Source organism: Pteropus medius, unplaced genomic scaffold, assembly GCF_902729225.1.
Source record: "Pteropus medius unplaced genomic scaffold, Ma_sr-lr_union100, whole genome shotgun sequence".
NCBI lineage: Eukaryota > Metazoa > Chordata > Mammalia > Chiroptera > Pteropodidae > Pteropus > Pteropus medius.
In genome coordinates, this window is record NW_024352784.1 from 18,064,535 (window position 1) to 18,087,416 (window position 22,882).

The 22,882-nt window shown below is 38.4% G+C and overlaps 1 protein-coding gene across 3 annotated transcripts in view; it reads left to right on the plus strand.

The window, feature by feature from the left end:
* FAT3 (FAT atypical cadherin 3) overlaps positions 1 to 22,882 on the plus strand; it is a 600,781-nt gene that overhangs the window by 264,110 nt on the left and 313,789 nt on the right. For all 3 annotated transcript variants that reach the window (XM_039847662.1, XM_039847663.1, XM_039847664.1), the window contains one exon: positions 2,078 to 2,392. In XM_039847662.1, the coding sequence (XP_039703596.1) occupies positions 2,078 to 2,392 (315 nt within the window). The remainder of the gene's footprint in view (positions 1 to 2,077; positions 2,393 to 22,882) is intronic.

Here is a 22,882-nt window from a genome sequence, read left to right on the forward strand (position 1 = left end):
ATTGGTCTCGACCAGCTGAGACTGAATTCTCCTGGCTGTTGGCTGTGCCGTTATCCCCTCAGTGCTGATCTCCTCATTCGAAATCTCTCTCCTCAGCAAGAGTGTGAGTCCCTGGAAGACAGAGATCCTCTCTCATTTATCTCTGTTCTTCCAGTATCCAGAACAGGGTCCAGTAGATGCTTATGAATTGAATTGACAGGTGTCATTTAAGAGGTGCTTCCCAGCACCTTTAGAGCATTTTTTTTTCCAACCGATGTCCCACACTGCAGATCTTGCCTGCCTACTCTTTGTCTTCATTCCAGAGACTTGATTCCTTCTCACTTGACCATCCTCTTACTTGACAAGCTCCACTTCTCCTGGGTGTCAGCACAACCCATATCTGTACGGTGTGGCTGGTGGCCGTAACTGCTGCAATTGTTCCACTTAACTGGCCATGGTTTTGTGATAGACTTGTGCCCTGTACTCATAGATGTTTTCACACCTGGCACGTCTCCTGCTCTCAGAGCCTTCTCTGGACGTGAATGTCATGTTGACATTCTACCCTGTCTCAACCCAGTTTATAAGGCTACCTGTTATTCATTCAGTTAATGGATACATAGCCTCATATTTACAATCACTGTTATTATTTCTTAATTTTCATAATATCTTGTATATACTCTTCTAATGCCATATTAGCATTTCTGTTCTGAGTTCCAGGTACCACTCAGGAATCTACAGGAACCCATTATGTTTTACATATTTCCATTGAAAACATTTAAGATTATCTTTTGCTACATGGGATAACACTGCAGGGTTCTTTGGTGGTTAACTTTGGGGCTGAAACCTCAGCTTCAGTTGGGTTACTTCCTTTGAATAGTTTAGCTGTTCTGAGTTTTAGGCAACTGAGTATTTCAGTGAAACTGTTTCTGGACAGATGCCCTCCTCCTCCCAGTTGCTATACTTGGCAGTTTGCTTATGTAGGATCTGTAGGCCAAATCACGTGCCTAATACAGTTGAAAGTCTGACAGGAATACTGAAGATAGAGGATTCAGGCCAGAACTGGAGAACTGTTCCTTTAATCCTTCCATGAATGTCTTTTAGGGTATAACATGAATTCCATGCCTCCCATGAGTATCCTGACTGCTTTTAGAGTTTTTATAAGCTGAGCCCCAGAGCTTTCCCATCACGGTGGAAATGCTTTTTGTCCTATTCCTGTAGTAAGTTTCTGTAGCTTGGTGATTTGGGCGAGGGCTGTAAAAACGTTGAAGAGTACTGTGTTTTCTCTGGCTTTTCTGGCAGACATCTGATTTCCTGATTGGCACTTGTTTCAACTATGAAATGAGAAAGGTGGGAGCAAACAGATCAGGCGTTTGTCTGCTCCTAATTTAAAGTGATTGTCTAAGAGTATCTCTTAAAGTGGCTCAGAATTTGTTTAGGGCCCTCTGTGGAGTTCTTTAGGAGGCTAGAGCTCATTCAGAAAGTATGTTGGTACGACTTCATCTCTGATTGTTTAGAATAACTGTAACATTTGATTTTCAGGAAAATAATATGAAGAAGGCTTACGTCTTTGCATGTAAAATATTTTTCATCCTAGCAGGCAAAAGAATTTTTGAGAGTCCTTTTTCATTTTTGTGAATGAACACATAAAATAATTTACTCTAGGAGAGCTTTTTGTTGCATAGGAAATCAATTCAACATCAGGAAATCAGTTCAATATCAGGAGATATTGACCTGATATTTCTTTAATTTCCTGTGCAACATGGGACGTGTTTTGATCTCTGCCCCACTCTCTTCCTATTGCTTCCTATTTCCTCTTCTGTGTTGTATATGCATGTGTTGGGATATGTCTATCCCCCAAATTCAAATAAAGTATTTGTGAATGTAATTATACTTCTCAAATGGTAGCTCTATTTACTATGGTTTTGCGGAAAATACTTTTCTTATGTAAAGAGAAATAGCTTAATGTAATCTCGTATTATGGATTTATTAATTCATATGCCAAGATTACTTAGCACAGCCCTCCTGAATTTGGGATGATTTAGTTATGTCTTCCAGTTTTGCGGTAGCAGTCAGTCATGCTCTCTCTGTTTTCTCTTAGGAGTCATCTCCACTGCAGATATTCTTGATCGAGAGACAACGGGGTCATACTGGCTGACAGTATATGCCACAGATCGGGGTGTTGTTCCACTCTATTCCACTATTGAGGTCTATATTGAAATCGAAGATGTGAATGACAATGCCCCGCTGACCTCGGAACCCATTTATTATCCTGCTGTCATGGAAAACTCTCCAAAGGATGTATCTGTCATTCAGATCCAGGCTGAGGATCCAGACTCTAGTTCCAATGAAAAACTGACATACAGGATTACAAGTGGGAATCCTCAGAATTTTTTTGCCATCAATATCAAAACAGGTAAGGAGATGCTCATGTGACTTTTTACAATTGGTAGTCCAGCTTTTAAATCCATCAGCCTGACATTTGCTTATTTATGTTATTTTATTTATCCTCTTATTTATTTTATTGTGTGGAGGATAGCATCCTCCTTTCTGGGGGTAGTTTCTGAGAAGGTGAGCAGTCTACTTGTGTGGTTGGTATGTTTTAATTTCAGCTGATACCATGGTGAAGTGATCTAATAAAAATCAGAGGCTTTCGTAGAAAATCTTAGATTTGCTTTACTCATAATAATAAAAAGTGGTTCTCAGGCTACTCAGAGGGCCAACCGCTCGCTGTCTTTCTGTTTCTTTGGAGAGAGTAACCTGGCCTGTGCTGGGTTCTGTGGGTAAGCTGGCTTCGTGACACTCCTCCTTCCTGGGACTTCTCCCTTGCTTAATCTTAGTCCAGCTTGCAGTAAATGATCTCCTTAAAGCCTTAACTTTAAGCCCCAGATTTTTCTGATTCCTGTACTTATTCATCAATGAAGTATCAATGTTTAGAACTTTCAGTGTCTCAATCTTTACCTAAAGTATACAAATTATAGTTTTCTAGTCTCTTGCTCAAAATATTCCTAGACATTGTACTGAAAACAACATAATTTGTTGAATAAGAATCGGAAAGGGCAGATGTGGAATTTGACTGAATGCATTCTGAGAAAGTATATACACTGGAAAAAAATGCTTTGTAGAGTAAATCTCAGTTCATTTCTTGTGATTCAATCACATTTCTTGTGATTTGCCTCTTTTAGACCTTAAGCAGTGAAAGTTATAATGGGTAGAGTTTTAATCAATTGAAATTTGAAGAATGCAAAAAAGATACTACTGCTATTTCATCCTAGGCAAGTGAATTGATACTGTAAAAAATTAGGGTAGGTTAATACACATTTTTAAATTTTATTTTATTAGTTTCAAGTATACAGTACATAGTTTATAAAACGATTGCCCTAATTGTTCTTCCTCTCCTCTGGCTCTCTACCTAGTCATTATATTAATGCTAACCTTATTCCCTATGCCGTGTTCTCCATCCCTGCGACCATCTATCAACTACTAATTTGTACTTCTTTAACCTTTCACTCAGTTTTCCCAGTCCCCGCAACTCCCCTCCCCTCTGGCCATCACCAGATTGTCCTCTATATTTGTGAGTCTGTTTTTGATTAGTTTGTTCTTTTTGTTCTTTAGAGCCCACATATAAGTGAAATCATATGGTATTTATCTTCCTCTGTCTGACTTATTTTACTCAGCATAATAACCGCTAGGTCCATCCATGTAGTTGCAGATGGTAGGATTTCTTTTTTTTAATGGCCAAGTAATATTCCGTTGATATCAACCATAACTTTTTAATCCATTCGTCCATTGATGGGCATTTAGGTTACTCCCATATCTTGGCTATTGTAAATTGTTCTGCCATGAACATAGGGGTGCATAGATCTTTACGTATTATTGTTTAGGGTAGGTTAATATTTGTTGGTGTAGACACACTCAGGTTTCTGAACAAACTGCTGATTGAGCTGATAGTTATTTCTCCTGCCCATTTTGTTAAAATAGAAACATACAGTTGATCCCCAAGTATTTTATAAATGTCAGTTCCCATTAACATAGTTTGAAGAGAATGACAAGATTTTTCAAAACTACTGATTTTCCCTCATTATGAGTGGGTCAGTCATTTTGTTAAGCAGAGTTGAGTATTCTAACAGTGTTAAATCAGGATTTGACTTGCCTTTTGTTAATGACAAAGAGTGGTCATCAGCTATCAGCGTCTGATTGACTTAAAGGAGAAGTCTCAGAGGTTTAGAGAATTCCCCAGCCTTTCAGAGTCCTTTCAGAACCAGAGTAAGTAGGGAAAACTGCTCATGCACATGAAGAATACCTGAGCTGTGCTGGGAAATCCCTCTTGATTCACTTTTTTACTATAACAAAGAGCTCCATGTAATGTGATGACAGAAATAAATTCAGATACTTTAGGAAGTTAAGAGAGAGAGTGATGACAAAAAAAGTTGCAGTAAAGAAGTTGAGGGTACAAACGTCTTTACATTTCACAGCCCCTGTGGAATCTGAGATATCCCAAGTCAGATTCTGCATCTTCCATCTTGATTCCACTGCCACTTGAATCATTAATGATGAGCCCAGCACACTATGATAAATTAAAAGACACTGCTCTCTTCTACTTAAAAGACACTGTTCTCTTCCACTTACAACTGAAAATAAAGAAAGAATAAATGTCACAGGGAAGAATTTAGGTTGGATGTGAAGAACATGGACTGTACGTCATATGTAGTGAAGAACATTTAGACTCATGTAACTAAAGCTATCTTTTATATAGCTTTTAAAAATTTGCACGTTAACGTTCAGAAAGTATTTATTATAATTTGGTCTATCTTTTCTAATAAGCACCTTAATCATTTTCGTAATTCCTCAGTTCTTGCCATAGATTTTAAAAAACCATTTGTGCCAAGAATGACATTTAATATTAACTTTTTAAATTGCCTAAAATAAATAAAGCGTACTCTGTAATCCTCAGGCACATGATAAGAAAACACTGGATTTTGTTTATCCATTTACTCACTCACCAAGCATATAGTGTGCCTAACGGTTTTCAAGTAAGATTTAATAAATAGAGTTATAAACTTAAGATACGATCCAAGTTTTTCAGGGACCCAAGGTACATGAAATTAAAAGAATTTACAAATATTTATGTCATGATGAAAGAGTGCAATAATTGATTATGGTAAAGGAGTTTCACTCAATATGGGGTTGGCGAGAGTGAGTCAGGAGTGCTTCATGGAGGAGGTAACAGTAGAGATTTTAAATCCTGAGTTTCAAATCCTTGCTTTGCACTTCTTAACTGGGTAACAGGAAAACATAGACTACATCAAATAATCCTGGCCTCATTAGCTTCATTAACTTGGGCAAGTTATTGAACCTCTTCAAACTTCGGTTTTCAATGAGAAGGGATTGTTACAAGGAATATAGGAGTCCTCATGTGAAATGCTTTGCACAGGGCCTGGCACATTGAAGCTCTGTAACACAAATAACCCACCCTGACTGCTTTAACTCTGATTACAGGCATGTCATTTAATCTCCTTGGGCCTCAGATTCTTATCTGGAAAATGAGAATGACCTTACTTACTTCATAGGGTTTGCTCATGAAAATTGCATGCCATGATATGTTTGAAGGCTGTTGGTAAACTACAAAGCTCCATAAAAATCATATTATTGTGTCTATTTCTGTTGAGATTTGCAGAACCACAAGCCTGGTAAAATTTTTGTTAAGCTTGTTGCTGTAAGTATGATGCCTATGGAGCAACCTTTAGCCAGCTCAACAAACTCTCTAAAGAGACACTTTAATTTTTGGCATTACTTCCTGTCTCTCTAAAGTCATTTGCCTGAAATAGTTATGCTAATGTAACATTTTTCAGTAATGAAGCTGGAGATGTACCTACTCAGAATATTTAGGAAGGATTTGTGATTTAGATTTTTTTCAACTAAAAATTGGATATGAGTTCTGTGAAACTGACCTTTCATTCCTTTCTCTGCGGTAGAGCTGAAATTTATAGAGGGTTTTTGTTGTTGTTGTTTTGGCAATGTGCTACATAATAAATAAAGATTAAAATGATTAATGCAAAGTCAAATAATATCAATACTTATGATCCTCAGCTTGCAGCAGATAACAGATGTCCTAGATCCAGAAAGGGAGAGAGATTTCTCCGTTGAACACTCTGTTCTCTACCCAAAGAACTGTTCTTTTTTTTTTTTTTTAATACCAGACTTAAAATCACGTGGAATCAGTAGTCTGTGGACCTTCTTCAGTAATTCCTGTGGCTTAAGAAGAAAAACAAAAGCTGTAATGCTGTGAGGTCCTTTCTGTCCTGTACAGAGAAACCTTGATTAATACCAGGCTGAGCAGTTGAATTCAATCAAATGCAGCCTCCCTGCATATGCAAGTCTTAGCTAGTCAGTTACTAGAGTCTTACCCATGTGTTCTGAGCAGAAGATATCCAACAGGCTGGTGTTCACTTGTCTCTTTGGGTAATCAGGGACTCAAATGCTTCCTTCCAGCGTTTGTAACAAAATCCAAGCTGGTCACTGGTCATCCGGGCTGAATCAGGGAACAAGTGTAGGAAGTTCCTTTAGGGTTTTGGAATGTTTATTTTAGTCATGTGTACAGTGTGGAATCCACTTAGCATGGTGCTAGTGCGCCGGCATTTAGTAGAGTACTCAATGAATGTTTGTTGTTGCTGCTGTTGTTATCAGTCATCCTGTGTTCCTCACTGGAATAAAGTTTGCGTAAGTTGCAAGTATACAACTCCACTGTCTTTTGAGGAAGGCATACTTGAAAGACAGTAATGTCTTTTCTTTCTAATTGGTATATAACACCGGAGCCTTGCATGCAGTTTTATAAAACGTGCATCGCTCTGTACTGCTGCTGTTCTAAACCCCAGGTGTTGGCTGGATGGGTGATATAACAGAAGTATAAGATAGTTTCCGCACTCAGGGAATTTAATCTCATGGGAAAAAATAGGAATCGCACATATGATGTACTTGAGCAAGAATGTAAGGCAGTTTATAAAAAATAAATATCCAAACTCTGCATGTAAGCTCTGCACTGGGTAACATGGGGTAGAGGTCATTGCCAGCTGGAATTAAGGGGGCTGAGGCAAGGACTTCACAGACCTGAAGTGGGCTCTGCAGAGAGAAAAGCCAGAAAACTACCCATCCATTGCAGCTGGAGCTAGTTCGAGAGGCATTTTATCATTAGAAAAGGAATTTTAAAAGACTCATTAATGTCTGGAGTATTGTAAGATATCAGAAGTAGCAAATATACCCATTTCTTGTTTTTTGGTTTGATGCTGTCTTCCCTTATATATTTTATAATATATTAAAATATGTATTTTTATATCTTCTTTCTGAGAGACCTACTTGAAATAAGGGGAAAACATACATAACAGAGATCCCTTTATTCTTTCAGTTGCCTCTGTTAAACATAAATGCAGGATTACCGTATGCTAGATTGAAAACCTGTGTCTATGAAAGCAATCCTTCCTTACTCCAGATTTTCTGATGGTTGGTTACCCAGGGCTCGGGCTTTCTAAATTCCTTCAGTTGTGATGTCTCCCTTTGTCTCATGCTCTGGTCACTAGCATCTTCACCTGTATTTGAATGGAGATGAAGCTCAGCTTTCTTTTACTTTCTGTGAGCATCTTAGGGTAAACCTGACCAAGGTGTACTTTATGTGTAGGTAGACTAGCTGCCCTCCCCACTGGGTGAGTTGAGAGAAAGAGATCCTCTCCCCCGGTGTGTCTGCTGCAGGAATACCTCAAATTCTACCCTTAATTATTGATTCCTTCAGGTTTTGATCTTTTTGCTTGTTAAATCTGGAGAGTAGCTTATGAAATTACTGGCTATCCTTATTTTTAAATCAACTCTAAAGAACATCAGCTTGCCTTTTGGTATATGGTATAAGACATAGTGGGTAAGTGTTAACAAAACAGGTAACAGAGAGAGAAATCTAGATCATACTTCAGTATGAGAATAATCACTGAGCAAGCTTGTTAGACTACAGATACCTGGGGTTTTACATAATTTGCATTTCTAACAAGTTCCCAGAAGATGCTGAGGTTGCTCCCCTAACACCTGGTTAGTAAGGCTCTAGACTTTAGCATCCGAAGAGAAACAAAGGAGGGAGGTCACATGGTGCTAAGAGATGCTCCTGAGGACAAGGTAGTCAGCTTTAAAATTTATCCGCTCTTGTCTTATAGTTCTGGAAGTTTGAGATTTGACTGTGAATTCAGTGTGTTCTCTCTATCCTACCCCCCAATTAACTCTCATGTTTTCGCTTATATTTCCTGTTTTATGAAGTAGAGAAAAATGAAAATCCTGTCTCTTTAATTTTCCATAAGCAAAAATGTCAGATTCCTAAGACTTGTGGTTAAGAAAAAAAAAAATGGTGTTACATAATATTTGAATACACTCATATTATTTCCAAATATATAGAATTAAGCAGAATTTGTTACTAAAATAGAATTCAGACCTACTTTAATGAATAAACAAACACTTGATATTAGTATATCATTATAACACAATGTTAGCTTATAAGACAGTGGTGCTCAAATAATTTGGCATCTTAAGTAAGCTAAGCCTTAGGTTTATGCACAGCCTTGTTTAGTCGTAATCTGCTTAGAAAATCACCTTTTCCTGGAAAACAGAAGGATACCTTACTTCATGTATAAAATCAGAGATTAAAAGAAAACACACAAGGTGAAGGACAAGGGTACAAATGTTGGTGCTTTTTCTTCAGAGTGAACATCATTGAAACCTCTTGTTACTGTGTCTTATTCCTTATTCCTTCCTAATAGAAACCTAAATTCTCCTGAATGGGTAGAAATGGCCGCTGGTTGATGAGTTGATATTCATAACTACAGGTGCAAAGCAGATAATGTGGTGAATGAGTATGTATGAAACTGTAAATCACCCTTGCTCCTTCTCTCAGCCATGAAAGGAGGCCTTGTCCTATAGAACGTTAAATTGTGTTCATTTAATCCAACAAGTCCCCTAGAACAAATCGGGCTCATACAGATTTATCACAGGGGGTTATTTAAATTCAGCAGTGACCTTTGCATCCCTGTGCATGTGCTCCAAATGAATAAGGACAAAGGGAACTTTTCTGCACTGTTTTTATGTCCCTGGGGGAGGCTGTGTGTTTCACCATTTGATCAACTCTCAGCTGTGGGCTGGGGGGAAGGGAGTTGGGGAGTTTCAAGGGTGTAGAAGGCTTGGTTAGGGCAGCTACCAGAAGGGGGAAGATGCTCTCTTCTGGTGTGGACTCTGACTCTGCCTTTCTGTGGCTTGATTTCATTTTAATGCTGGTTGTGAATTCAAGTACCAATTTCAGAGTTTCTCAGTCTCAATATTGTTAACAGTTTGGACTGGAAAAGTCTTTGTCGTAGGGGACTGTCCTATGCATTATAAGATGTTTAGCAGCATCTCTGGCCACTACTAGATGCCTGTAGCACCCCTCCCCCTAGTTATGACAGCCAAAATTTCTCCAGACATTGTCAAATGTCCCCTGGGAGTAAAATTGTCCCCATTGAGAACCATTGAACTAATGTGGAATAGTTTGTAGGACTCCAAACGTATGGCCCTAAGCAAAGCTTTTGGTACAGAATGAATTACTGGTCTTGGAGGTGTAATGGTATTGTTAACTGGAAAACAATGTGTGTATGCATATATCTATATCTATATATGCATACATATATCACTAATAATAAAATGACATAAAATAAAAAAAGAGAAGACATTCAAAGCCACCTAGCACTTCCCTCTGACTTCAGTTTCCATATATTTTGAAGGCCCTATGAATACTTGAAATAAAATCTCCAAAAAAAAAAAAAAAAGGAAAGAAATAACAAAACAATAACAAAACTTCAAACAGAATGAATGTGGATGAAGTTATCATTTTCTCAACTCTCAGTATTTGGAGAGGATTTGGCTGGTAACAAAGTTCTCATCAGAGTCAGTTCTGAATAGCATTCTCAGAAAACAGCATGAAGAGATTATTTTCAGGGTTCCAGGGTTTATTTCCTTGAAATGCTTAAGCAGCTCTAAATCCTGTTTCTGCTTAATGTCAGCCTTCTGATGGATAAATATGTGGATTGTTTCTTCCCTGGAATAAAGATGATGAAAAAGAAAGAAGATTATTTTTAGCTCCATTGGAGATTGTGCAGCCGTGTATCTTGATCAGAGCTCTCCGAGCTCTGCGGCTCGCCTCCTAGGTATGCAGTGCTCACTCACCAGCACCAGGAACTGGTAGATTCATGGGGACTTAGACCAGTGTCCCAGAGCACTGTCTTTGGGTACATCATAGGACCGGAATTAGCTACGTGGAAACCCGTGCCACCATCAGGAATAGGAAGGAAACCTTTCCCCAAATTAAATCACGTTTTGAGGGACCTGGATGCTAGTTAGGCAATATCCTGTGTTTTATGCCATTTATGAGATTCAGACCTTCGAGTTAATATGAGTGTTTATTGGCAAAAGGATTTTTCAGGAGCTGATTTCATGAGACTGAATTACAGGCAGGGATAGGGAACTTTGGTAAAAGGCAGAGAGGACTGAGCAGGCACTAGCTGGAAGAGAAGAGAAAGGATGCTGGCTCTGGCTAAGAACCTACCCTCGGCTTGTAAGCAGCTCAGAGGCGCCTCCTAGAGGAGCAGGGTGTTGGTTATTCTGTGGGGCTAGTGGTAGTGTTGCTTGTCTTCTGTGCTGTTTATGTGTCCTGCTAACCCACCTGGAGTGGTGGGAGGAGGGGCACTCTTCCTAGGTATCCAGCCTGCCTCTGGAGCTCTGCTGCTGGCATAGCTGCTGCGGGAAATCACTGAGAATTATTTGGGAGGTGATAGAGTCATGTAAATAAAGCAGATGATGGCGTGTGTGTGTGTGTGTGTGTGTGTGTAGAGAAAGATTGATTGATTAGGGTTATAAATTTCTCTTTTATTTTTTCTATCTGGCCATTAATTCCACAGCAGTAATTTACTGCATTGGTTTATTACTTTCTTCTGTTCTGAGAGAAACAGTGAATTTTAATTGAAACCACTGTCTGCCTCTCTTCATTCTTCCAGGTCATTGTTAAGGAGATGCTCCATGGGTGTGTGCCCTCTCCCTCCCAGGGATGATGGGAAGATGGAAAGAGAAACCTTAACTCAGAGCATAGGTCTGCTCTGTGCCTTGAGCCAGGCTGGTGTTTTTATGTATTAGTTCAGTTAGCACACACCACAGTCTTGGGAAGAAACTGGGGCTTTGGGTCCCTAGGTGACTGGCCCAAGGTCCCCCAGCTAGTCAATGCAGAACTAGGGTTGGTCTGATTAATGGTCCATAATGCTAAAGAAAAATGCTATCGCATTTGAAAAATGTGAACAAACTCAGTAAACCCATTAATGATCCTAGAACTTTGGAGCTCAGGGAAATCTTTCAGATGTTTATATGCACACTCTTTTTTACAGGGGTATTATGAGTTCAGTTGTACCCCCCAAAAGATATGTCTGAATTCCCAATCCCCTGTACCCCTGAATATGACCTTACTTGGAAATGGGATCTTTGCAGATATAATCAAGTTTAAATGAGGTCATTTTTGCTTTGAGCAAACACTAATCCAGCGACTAGTGTCCTTATTAGAAGAGGGAAATTTGAACATGGATACAGAGACACAGAGGGAAGTCGGCCGTGTGAAGACAGAGGCGGAGACTGAAGTTATGCTGCCACAAACCAAGGAATGCCAAGGGTTGTCAGCAACCACGAGAAGCTAGGGAAGGATAAGGAAGGATTTTTCTCTAGAGCCCTCAGAGAAAATGTGGCCCTGCCAACACCCTGATTTCCAACCTCTGTCCTCTAGAACTATATAGAATACATTTCCATTGTTTTAAGCCACCCAGTTTGTGGTACTTTATTACAGTAGCACACGGAAACTCATACAACAATATCAGGGTACATGTGGCAAGGTTGAGATCTCTTAAGGGAGTACAGCTAGTTGGTAGAACCAAGCGCCACTTGACGCCTAGTATGGTATTTTTTACTAGACCAAATGTTAAGAATTTCATGAGTTTTTACACCAGTCAAGCCTGTTTTTAGTTAGTTTTTTGTTTGTTTTGCAGTACTTTCGACCTAATCGAGTTTAATTATTTGGTTAGTTCTAAGAGTGATAGGGGTTTTGAAGAGAAACTTGTGTGGCATCGAATTACTATAATCATTTCTGGACTTAGGAAAGATCATCTGTGGACGGTCCTCTCATGTTGCACAGGGCTGACTGTGGGAGTGTTTTTATGTAAGGCACAAGTCCACATGGAAGTTACTATTGACTGGCATTTGGAGTGCTTCATAAATTGGACCTCATCAGAGTCTCATTTATTTTGTCACTTCTCGGCCACATTTCTGTCAGAGTACTGGAAGTTACTACCTGAAAAGTTACTACAGGATGAAGTGTAGTTTCACCATTGATTCTGAGAACCTGAAGCCCAGTTTTAATATTGTTACCACTTTATATTTGGTCTTGTTATTTTCTGTCCTGTTTGAATGACTTTGTTTCTTTGATATTTGTATAAAAATGTACAGGTGTTTTAAAAATCTATAAGTTTCATTCACATTGAGGTAGATTATTGTAGGAAAACATGTAGAAATTTTCACAATAAAATTACAAAGCCAACATGTGAATTATAGATAGCATTCTCATTTTAACAAAACGACAAATGTTTGTTTAGCATCTTGCCACAAATAGTCATAGTTAGGTTTCATCATAACACTAGGAGGGAGAAAAGCCTCATGGAATAGTGTTCAAGAGCTTGGATGCTAGTATCAGATGTCTTTGCATTTGAATCTGAATTCTATGACTTCTTAGCTGTGTGATGTTAGGCACTTTCCTTAACCTCTCTGATCTTCAGTTTCATCCTCCGTGGAAATGAGAAAAAGTATAGCAACTAATGAATTGGCTTGTTCCCCAAATTAAATGAGTAGTATATGTAAAGTACTTAGAAAAGTACTCAGCATGTAAAATGATATTGTTTTCACATGTATAGTTTGTTTTAGCTAATTTGACATCCATATTATATGATTTAGTCCTTAGATAGTTGGTGTTTTCTAACTACAAATAAATTTAACACTTTACCTATAGGTTCATTGAGTCTCATCTAATAAGATTAAGTCCATATGCCATGTTGACTTCCATATACATGATCATCTGGACTTTCATAGAACTAGAGAGCCCTCTCTCAGGCTCCCGGAAACCTCTCTCTCTATTTTAGATATATCTGTTTCTCAAGAATAAAATGGTAAGATGCCATGGAAAGAGTACTACTAGTAGTAATTGGGTTATCCAGATTTTAATCCAGTCCTTGCCACTGACTACTTTTATAACAGTGGACAAGTTTACCTCATTTCTGTAGACCTCAGGATCCTCACCTGTGAATCAGTGAGTTTGCACCAGAATCAGAAACATCAGTACCCAATGTGTGCTGCCACTCTGTTTCCTGCTCCCACAGCAGACATTATTAATCACTTACAACAGCTTTTCATATTGTGCCCACACTTGGCATCCAGTTCACCCTAACACTGATGGGGAGCTGGTATGAGAAGTTATATTTATTTGTCATTAAAGTGAAAATGACAGGGTGTAGTGAAAAGGAGCACCAGGCTTGAAATCTCATGGAGAAGATACCTTGTTGTAAATAACTTTGGAGATATTTGCCCAGCCCATGACTTCGCCCTTTTCTCCTAGTCTCCCCGATCCTTCCCTCCTTGCCCCAGCCAGTTAAATGGGGGTAGACACTGGGACTGAGATTCTCTCCTGTAAGGGTTTGTTAGTAGGATTCAGAGATAATCTCTGACTGCGGTGACATTGAGAAGTTGTAAACCTGAGAACTGTAGGTGAATATTTGTGTTTCTCCCAAATTCATGTGTGGAAACCTAATCCCCAATGCGATGGCATTTGAAGGTGGGGCCTGTGAAGTAATTCCATCACTAGGGCAGAGCCCTCATGAATAAGATTAATACCCTTGTGAAAGAGACCCCAGAGAGACCCCTCCCCACTTCCGCCATGTGAGAACACACCTACAAGACAGTAATCTGTCTTTTAGGTTAGGAAGTGGGCCTTCACCAGATGCCAAATCTGCCAGCACCTTTGACCCTTCCAGTTTGAAGAACTATGAGAAAGAAATTTCTGTTGTTTATAAGGCACCAAGTGTAAAGTATTTTGTTCTAGCTGCCCGAACAGACTAAGACAGTGGTTGTGTGCATGAAGCAGCTGGGAGACGGGCAGACAAGCTCTGATAGTCTTGATCCTACTTTCCAATGGCTGGTCCAGGCGTTAGTAAAACTCAGCTGTACTCTTTACCCTTAGAGTTTGGAATGTACCCTGTACGAATAATATATAATTTTGCCAAAGTTTAAAATGGGTTTCTCTTTATGTAAGGACCACAACAGAATGTTACTGTGGAGACCAAGTCAGGAATGAGGCTCAAGAAAGAAAAAATGTTGGTTGCTGCACAAATGTTAAAGACCAGAAGAAGCCTTTAGATTTGGTAATTAGGGGAGAGATCGGTGAAAGGTATTTGTTTTTATAAGTCACGTTATTGCTGGCATTTTTCATCTACATTGGCTTGAATGTTGACCACCACTTTTTATCTTTCATTTTTGAAATTCTATGGGTCATGACCTAAATAAAATATTTGTGGTCTTTAGCATGTGCTTGGATTAAGCCCTCTTTTTATCCATCGTTCTTAGATGGATATTTACTGGTTTGAATTTTATCTGTAGTGTTCCATAGGAACATTTGTCAAAAATTCTGCTAAAAGTGAGTTATCCTATTTTAGACAACTCTACTTATCCTTAAGCTGTTGAACAAGATGTGCATGATAACCACCTGTCTTCTAGGAATTTCACTCTGTGAAATTCACCCAGTGAATTCACCCACTCAGTTCATCCACGAGAAGCATGAATTCCTCCTCAACTGGAGCTCTGTCTCATTCACATAGGAGACATATGGCAGTGCACAATTTTTGACTTCGTATGGCTCAGGTTCCCCATCTGCAAAATGGGAATACTAAATGAGTTGCTGGAAGGATAAAAGTGCTAATGTATTTTATAAAATACTTAGCTTTGTACATGTGAAGCACTCAATTAATTTTAACTATTATACTGTATTTTTAAACGTATTCAAAGTTTTTGCCTTTCAGCGTAATATGCTTATAAAGAATTTTTTCTTAAAAATTGATGAAGAATCAGTCTGTTTAAATGCATCCAAGAGCTCAGAGGTATACCACATGTTCATGTTTTACTGGTGTCTACTGTACACAAATACTGTGCTAAGCATAGAGGATCTAAGGATGGTAAAATGAGAACTCTACACGTTAAGATCTCATGGGCCAGAATTATTTCACCATCAACTGTCATTGATTGCTACTGTCAAACAGCTTTGAAATGAAAAGATTAAGTAAATAATATTAAGGATTTTTATAGAACTTTTTCTGACAATAATAAATGGTTATAATATATATTGGTTGTTTTAGGAAGGAAAACATCTGAGAATACGAGTAGGAGATGTAAAATATATCCATCACATTAAAAACAGACTCTTACAGGCAGAAAATGCTAAGCCTTCACCAGTGCATCCTTTTTAAATATGTTGTTGTTGTTGCAAGTACTTCAGTTAAGCAAGACAAATTCAATTTTACCACCTACCACTTAATTTCTCTTCTCTGTAAAATTTCCTATTTTATAAAGACATACTTCATCTTGGCTACATACATACCAAATCGTTCATTTTTTACTTAGTTAAATTGTTTTCTATCATAATGAGAAATGCTTTCCTCTGAAGAAATGATGTTCATGCACAGGAAATAGGGATATTTATTAAAATAGTTATTATGAAATTAAATGTAGACATATTTCTATAATTTTAGTATTTAGTGCCCAGTGAAATGACTTTCAGTGTAAAACAGACTTTGATAATCAGCCTCCAAAGTCTCCCTTTTATATCTGATCATATATACTTGATGGATTTGTATTTACTTGCCTGTGTGTAGAAATATTAGAGGTGTTTTTAGTAGATCTCTGTGAATGCTTTGCTGACTCATAATGACTAGTAAATGACGTAAATTATTTTGTGCTTTCATTCTTCTCTGATTTCATAAGACTTTATGGATTTGGATTCTGTGCATAGGTTGGGAAAGTATCCAAAGAAATAAGAAATTTCTTGAACCTAAAAGAACAAACAGGCTGTTTATAGGACAAAGCACTTTACAATAAAGGAAACACCTGCATTTTAGGGTGAACCCTGAGCTTGTTACTGAAGTTGCATGTTCAAATTTTAGTTATATCTAGTACCTCCAGAGATGGAGGAATTATACATAAGTGGTTTTCTGAGATAACTAACGTTTAACTCATTAAGGACCAAAACAAACAAACAAACAAAAATTTATATTTCTGGACTACTTTCCAAAGTATATTAAATGCGTCTTTTCATTTCCAAGCTTATAAGCTAACCAGAATGATACAAGCAGATCTTACTTCATGGACTTATGCACTCATATGGGACTCCATCTCAGAAGGACCACATGCTTGTTTTAATGCTCTTCTATCATTGTCTGGAAATTCTTAATAATTTTTGAACAATATTGGCATTTTCATTTTGAACTGGGATTTGCACATTATGTAGCCCTTCATGGATTCCTTTTGAACTGGTAATTATTGTTTGGGGCTATCACATGCAGTCCTATTTGGGTTTCCTCACTTCAGCTCAGCTTGCCAGCACTCACTCCTGTTATCAGTATGCCTCTCTTTTCCAGGGCTCTGCCTTCTAATTTGCTGCTTCTCATCTGCTGAGACATCATATAAGTAAAGTATTAGAATAGTAAGTAGGCTGAGAATCACTAGTCTCTGAAGGGTGACCTTGAAGACTCTTCCCATAGAGCAAAAGTGCCACAGTGTCAGTAGCTGAGCTTTGTGGCATGTATTCAGTGATCATAGGCTGTTTTTGCTCCTTTCCTGTACTGATTGCATTGGTGAAGAGACTGTCTTTGTATAAACACCAGGTGGGACTATGCAATTCTGGCCCATTTCCATTAAAGGAAAATTTTTGTAAACAATCTATTTATAAATCCTAATTATTTTTCAAAATTAATCACGGATGATAAGAAGTTAAGTGAGGTTTCTTTTTGAGACCCTTTACATAAACTATGAGGATTTCACGGTTGATCATGAGACCTTTCTGGATTCCAGTAATTCCTGTCCTGTCGCTTCAGATTGTCCATGTGCCTTCAAAGCAGTGTTCTTGCTTGGCATCCTCTTGTTCTAAAGTAAACCATGGCATACCTTTATTGGCATTAGGTCACAGTTGCTAGATTTTCTCTACAATTATACAACTTCATTTATTTGTCATTGTCTACTTAGACTCCTACCAGCTAAATCACTCTGCAGCGATTTCTGGTTTTCTGCTGGTGTATATTTTGGTTTCTAACATTCAAACTATCTATAGCAAAAGCAAGCAAAACCAAATAAATGTTTTCTTGTTATTTTTTAGACTATTCATAGTATAAGAAATGTACTGGCGTTTGTCTTACAGGAAAATAAGATAATTTTCAGAATGGGGAAAGAGTCATTTCTTACTCATTTATTTTCTTAATCTCCAGTGTTTTTTATCGAACACCTATTATGTGCCAGGCACTGTGGTATGTATCAGAGTACAGTGAAGAATAAGACAATTGTAAAGACATTGCTTTATATAGCAGATACTATGGGGAAATGTTAAGTGAATGAATGAATGAGTGAATTAATGCATTGGATAATTTGTATCATTTCTTAATATTGCACAGGAATTTCTGAACTCCTTTTTTATCAATACGTGCTTATGCCTTTCTAAAATCCAACTACAGCTGAAATTCTTCTAATTGCTTTGTTTAAACTTCCATTTGACATTTGAACTATTTTCAAAATGTCATCTCTGGATTCGCTTGCCTCTGAGGAATTGAAAGAAATGTTATATTGACATAGTTTGCAAGATGTCAGAATGTACATAGTACTGGAAATTTCGTAAGTGTTCATAAAGGGAAATTAAGGGGTCATCAGTCGCTTTGTAAATCAGTTTATTCTAGGTTGCTAGAGCTCTTTGGGAATCGCAGCATCAATTTTGTGCCATTTCTGTTAACATTAACAGAAATGATTAAAGGTATGGGCATGGTTAAAATGATGCTTCAGTGACTTTCCAGCTCTGTGACACTGTCATTCTACTATGTCTGATTTTAATGAGATTTGATATGTGGGGAGCGAAAGCAGTAATTATTTGGGAAAAGCCTTTTACTTTCATAAACAAAAAAAATGGGAGTTGGTCTTTGCTAATAGATATAATAATAATAATTACCATCATAATTGTTATTTACATGATGCTTCATAATATTAAAACTCAAATATATTTTATCTATGATAGGTTTGGTATAACCTCTTTTACAAAATGAAATTTCACCTAGGAAAGCTGTAGAAAAGTTTTCTAGAATTAGAATTTTATACCTCAGGATCCAAAGCAACAGGCAAATCTAGGTTACTAAACCACCCTATTTAGATTTTATTTTTTTTTTTGAGGAAGACCAACCATTGTATTGATAGTTATAATGAAGGGAGGAATGGTAATAAAAGTAGGACCAACTGTTGTTAAGAAAAAAATATCAAAAGTAATGGATTGTGTACTTATGGCTTTGACCTGCATATGTTATGAAGTCATAATAAATTCAACATTCTCTGGCCTTTAGAGCATTGATGATATTATTGTGCCTTGACTTATATACTAATTATGAATTAGTTAGTTCAGCGAACATGTATGAAAAACGTACTCTATGTCAAGCATTGTGCTAGGCCCTGGGAGTACAAAAGGAGAAATGTATCATCCATCAAGGTAAACAGGATCTATTTCAGACCACTTCCCTTGAACTTTGTTACAATTTTTGTGGTACTTAATTCCATTTTTTATTGGTCTCTACTGAGCAAATGGCTCCTACCCTTTATAGCTTTAATTTCCCCTGCATCCTAGTCTCTGCCAAGACAAGAGTGATCAAAACCAGCACTTTGATGTACTAGGGGACCTACTCTGTATGTGAACCCTATTGTCAGCCCTTTTGTGCAGAGAAGAATCTCAGATGATTCTGTTTCAGGGCAAACATTAAAATGTATATATATCTAAAAGGACGTTGGCAGGGAGAAGCTGGTTCTTTTTAAAAAATAAATGTAAAACCACCAACTTGTTATAACCACCAATCAAACATGACAAGGACAAACTGGGTCTGTCATTACCTAACCTGCCTCCCCCAACCTAGGAAGTAAATTACACTGTGAAAGCTAGACTTTTAATAGGGTGACCCTTAGTAGAGGTGCCCAGAGCCCTGGCCCTGACAAGAAAGCTCTTAGGATTGACAGAGACTTGGTGCTTCCAGCATGTAGCACTCTCGTCCGAGGGCAAGAAGGACTAACTGGCTGCCTCAGCTCTTAGGAAGCTCCTGGTCAAGCATGGATGACCATTTATGTTAGGCACTAGAGCAGTGGAAGTACTAATGCTCTCTTAGCAGGTTTTGAGACTGAGGTCTGCCAGACACTGTGCCAAGGTCTTATTGAATCTTCACAATTGTCGGTGGTACATGCTGTAACTAATGTTCATGGTTCTACAGATGCTCAAAGAAGTTTGGTCTTACTCCATCAAAGCCCAGGTTCTGCCCTTGGCTGCTAAAGATGGGTCTGATCTGCCCTGTCTCGGCCCCATCCAAGCCTCACTCCTAACTTGCCTCCTTATGTCACCTGAGCACTCAGACACACTGTTGACTGGTGGCCCCTGCTGGTTCTGCTGCCTGGAATGCTCTTCCCCTTAATCCCCAAGCGACTGGCTCACTAACTCCCTCTGGGGCCTTCTTTGTAAGTCACCTTCTAACAAAGTCTTCCTTGGTCACTTCATCTAACGTTGCAATCTCCAGTTCTTCCTGTGCCCCTTTCTGCTTTATTTCTCTCTTTAGCACTCATCACTATCTAGTAAAGTATGCAAGCTATTTATTTTACTTATTCTTTGTTCCCCTACTAGAATCGACTAGTAGAGCTTTTGTTTCTTTGTTGGCCATTGGATGTTCTGCTTTGAACATTGACTGCCAGGAGTAAGTATTTAATAAATATTTGTTGAATGAATGGATAAATTAGTGAAAGAAAAAAATTGCTAGAATTCCCACTCTGAGAGATTACAAATAATAAGGTTCAAATTTGTACTCACTCTGTCTAGGAGCCATCCCTCAACCTTACAAACCAAGAGACCAGGGAGTAAGGGAGATATGAACTTGATCTTAAAAAAGGTGTAGGTGTTGGCAAGTTGGTCAAGGAGAGAAAATACATGAAGGTGTGAAAGCAGAGGCACCCAGGCATATCCTTTCTTCTCTGTCCTGGTTTGTTTGGGAATTTGCTTGCCAAGCATCTATTTAAGGACAGCATTTTTTCCTGTTCAGTCATGGGTGTTTCATGCTATATACCAAAGCCTTTTTAGAGCCATCTATGGGGTGTTGTTGCTTAGCAAATGGCCTTTCCACCTTGAGATTATAACTGATAGTTGAATGTGGCCAGGCATTTCTAAAATTAAGCTTTTGATCCTGGAAACATTCACCACTCTACTTAGAGAAATCGTAATTTTTTTTCACTCCTCTCTCCACGTGCTTGTTAGATTTTTCCATACGTTGTTTATAATAACTTTTCCCTGTGGTTGAAGATAACAGATTTTTGCTTTTAATTCAAGAAATGTCATCTGCTGTAATGTTTTGTAACACGATACTTTCCAAGTTTCAAAGCGAGAGTGTGTTGTCTGATTGTGTTTTTGCATGCGAAACTGTAGAAATGGTGATAAGACCGGGGAACTGCAGTGTGCAGATCATCTGCCCTTCTATCCTTGTCAGTGTGGCCAAATGAATGTAAAGGATTTTTTTTTTCTGTCATTGTAATTTAAATTCAGAAGAAGTCTATTTGTATGGTAATCACAAGTTAAGGAAAACAGTGTTTCATTTCTCTCTGGGATTTGTTTTCTGACATCTTCGCATTCCCTAGTACTTTAACCTGGCAACAGCATATTAACAGCAATTCATACTCCTTATTTTAACATGTAGAACAGTACCCAGAAGATTAATACATGATGAGAAGAAAGAACTAAGAAGGGATGTTGAGGCCATAATTAATTTTGCTTCCATACACCATATGCTGGTATTTTCTGATATTAACCGAAATTAGAATCACCGTAGAGTTTTCAATTTTAAGGGAAAAAAAATTATTGTACACGGTAAGGCACAAATAACATTGCCCTTATTTTAAAGATTAAGGTTCCAATATGAAGATACAAATTATATTCTCATCATTTGGATTTATTACTTTTCAACAAGGTTTTTAAAGGGGCTAATTGTCTTTCAGTGAGCACAGACAGGAAGGATCCCCGTTACTAACTGCTTGCCTGGCATGCCCTGAACTAAAGAAAGACAGATAGTTAAAGAGACTTCTCTCCCAATTCAAGTGATTGCTGCATGTTCTTGTCTTAAGTGAAAGTCACGAGTCAGGGGTTTTATCTTCAGTCACACCTAATGACACTTATTTGTTCACAAAACAAGCTCAATTAGATTAATTTCCCTGGATGATTCTATTAGATGAGGTGATTCCGCTAATATCTTAAGGTTTTTCTTTAGATCAGGAGTCTTGTGCTCAGATGCCTACCCACACAGATAGGTAACATAAGGGAGTAAAATGGGCCTGGTCAAAGGTCTCTATGGAAAAGGGAGCTTTGACTATGTGGGTCCAACCAGAAGCTTCACCTTAAACTTCAGAAGGTGACCAAATGGACAGTTTCACCCTGTCTAAAAGGAGGCTGCGACTATTTAATCCCAAAGAATGATTGAATCCAAAATATTGCACAGGAGTAGCCAGATCTCCTCCCTCAAGAGACACTACAAATTACTGTTTTCATGCAAAATCCCCTGATTGTTATACAGTGTTAGTTCAAATCTAGAGGAGGCAACCCTTCACTCCAGTGTAACAAAACATCTTACGGCCTTAATATTCGCAGGTCTGAGATCAAAAACTGGACAAATAGAGGCCCACATACTGCAAGTATAAATATTTAAAAGTAATAAATCAATCTAACAAAACTTAATAAAATACATCCCACCCTTTGACTTTGACAAATATTCAAATCTGATAGGTCAGATTTGAAACTAATATTCTTTGAGTCCAGTGAGTACTAGATGAGATGTGGTAAGGAGAGCAAGGCCCTGCCTACCTCCTACACCTGTCCAGTTGCTCTTCTCACACCCAACTCTGTCCCACGTGCATGTGTGTAGCTAACACCTCAGGCCACATGTCCAGGCTCTGATGATATCCCACCTATCACCCCAGCACCCCTTGTCAACGGCTTCCTGTTAACCAGTCCTCAATCCTGGACACTGGGGAGACATGGCCTGCCCTAGGAAGAACGGATCCAGAGAAGAGACCTACCCAAGCCCAAGAAACAACCTAGGTGGTCATCTGGGCAAAGAATTCCAGAATACCTAGAAGCAGAGCTTGATCTAGAATCTAGACTTGAATGTTTGCAGATGTCCATGCACAGACACCAAGTGGACATATCTCCTTGGCTTCTCAGACTCTTGGCCTTGTGGAGAGAGGCATGACTGAAGGAGGGACAGGAGCTGCCTTTTGCTTTGTATGGGCAGAGGCCTCAGTGGCTGGAATCTAAAGGCAGTGTTTGAGCCCTGGATTTGTAGAATATTTGTTCCCTGTATGATCTTCAAGATCATCTTATTAGTCCCAAGGCTTCAGTTTACAAAGGAGGATCCTGCTTATGAGAGGCAGTACATATTCCTGTAGCATCATAAGCTTTTGAGTCAAACATATCAGACACATCTGAACCTAATCCCTAGTCCAAACACTTGCTAAGTCA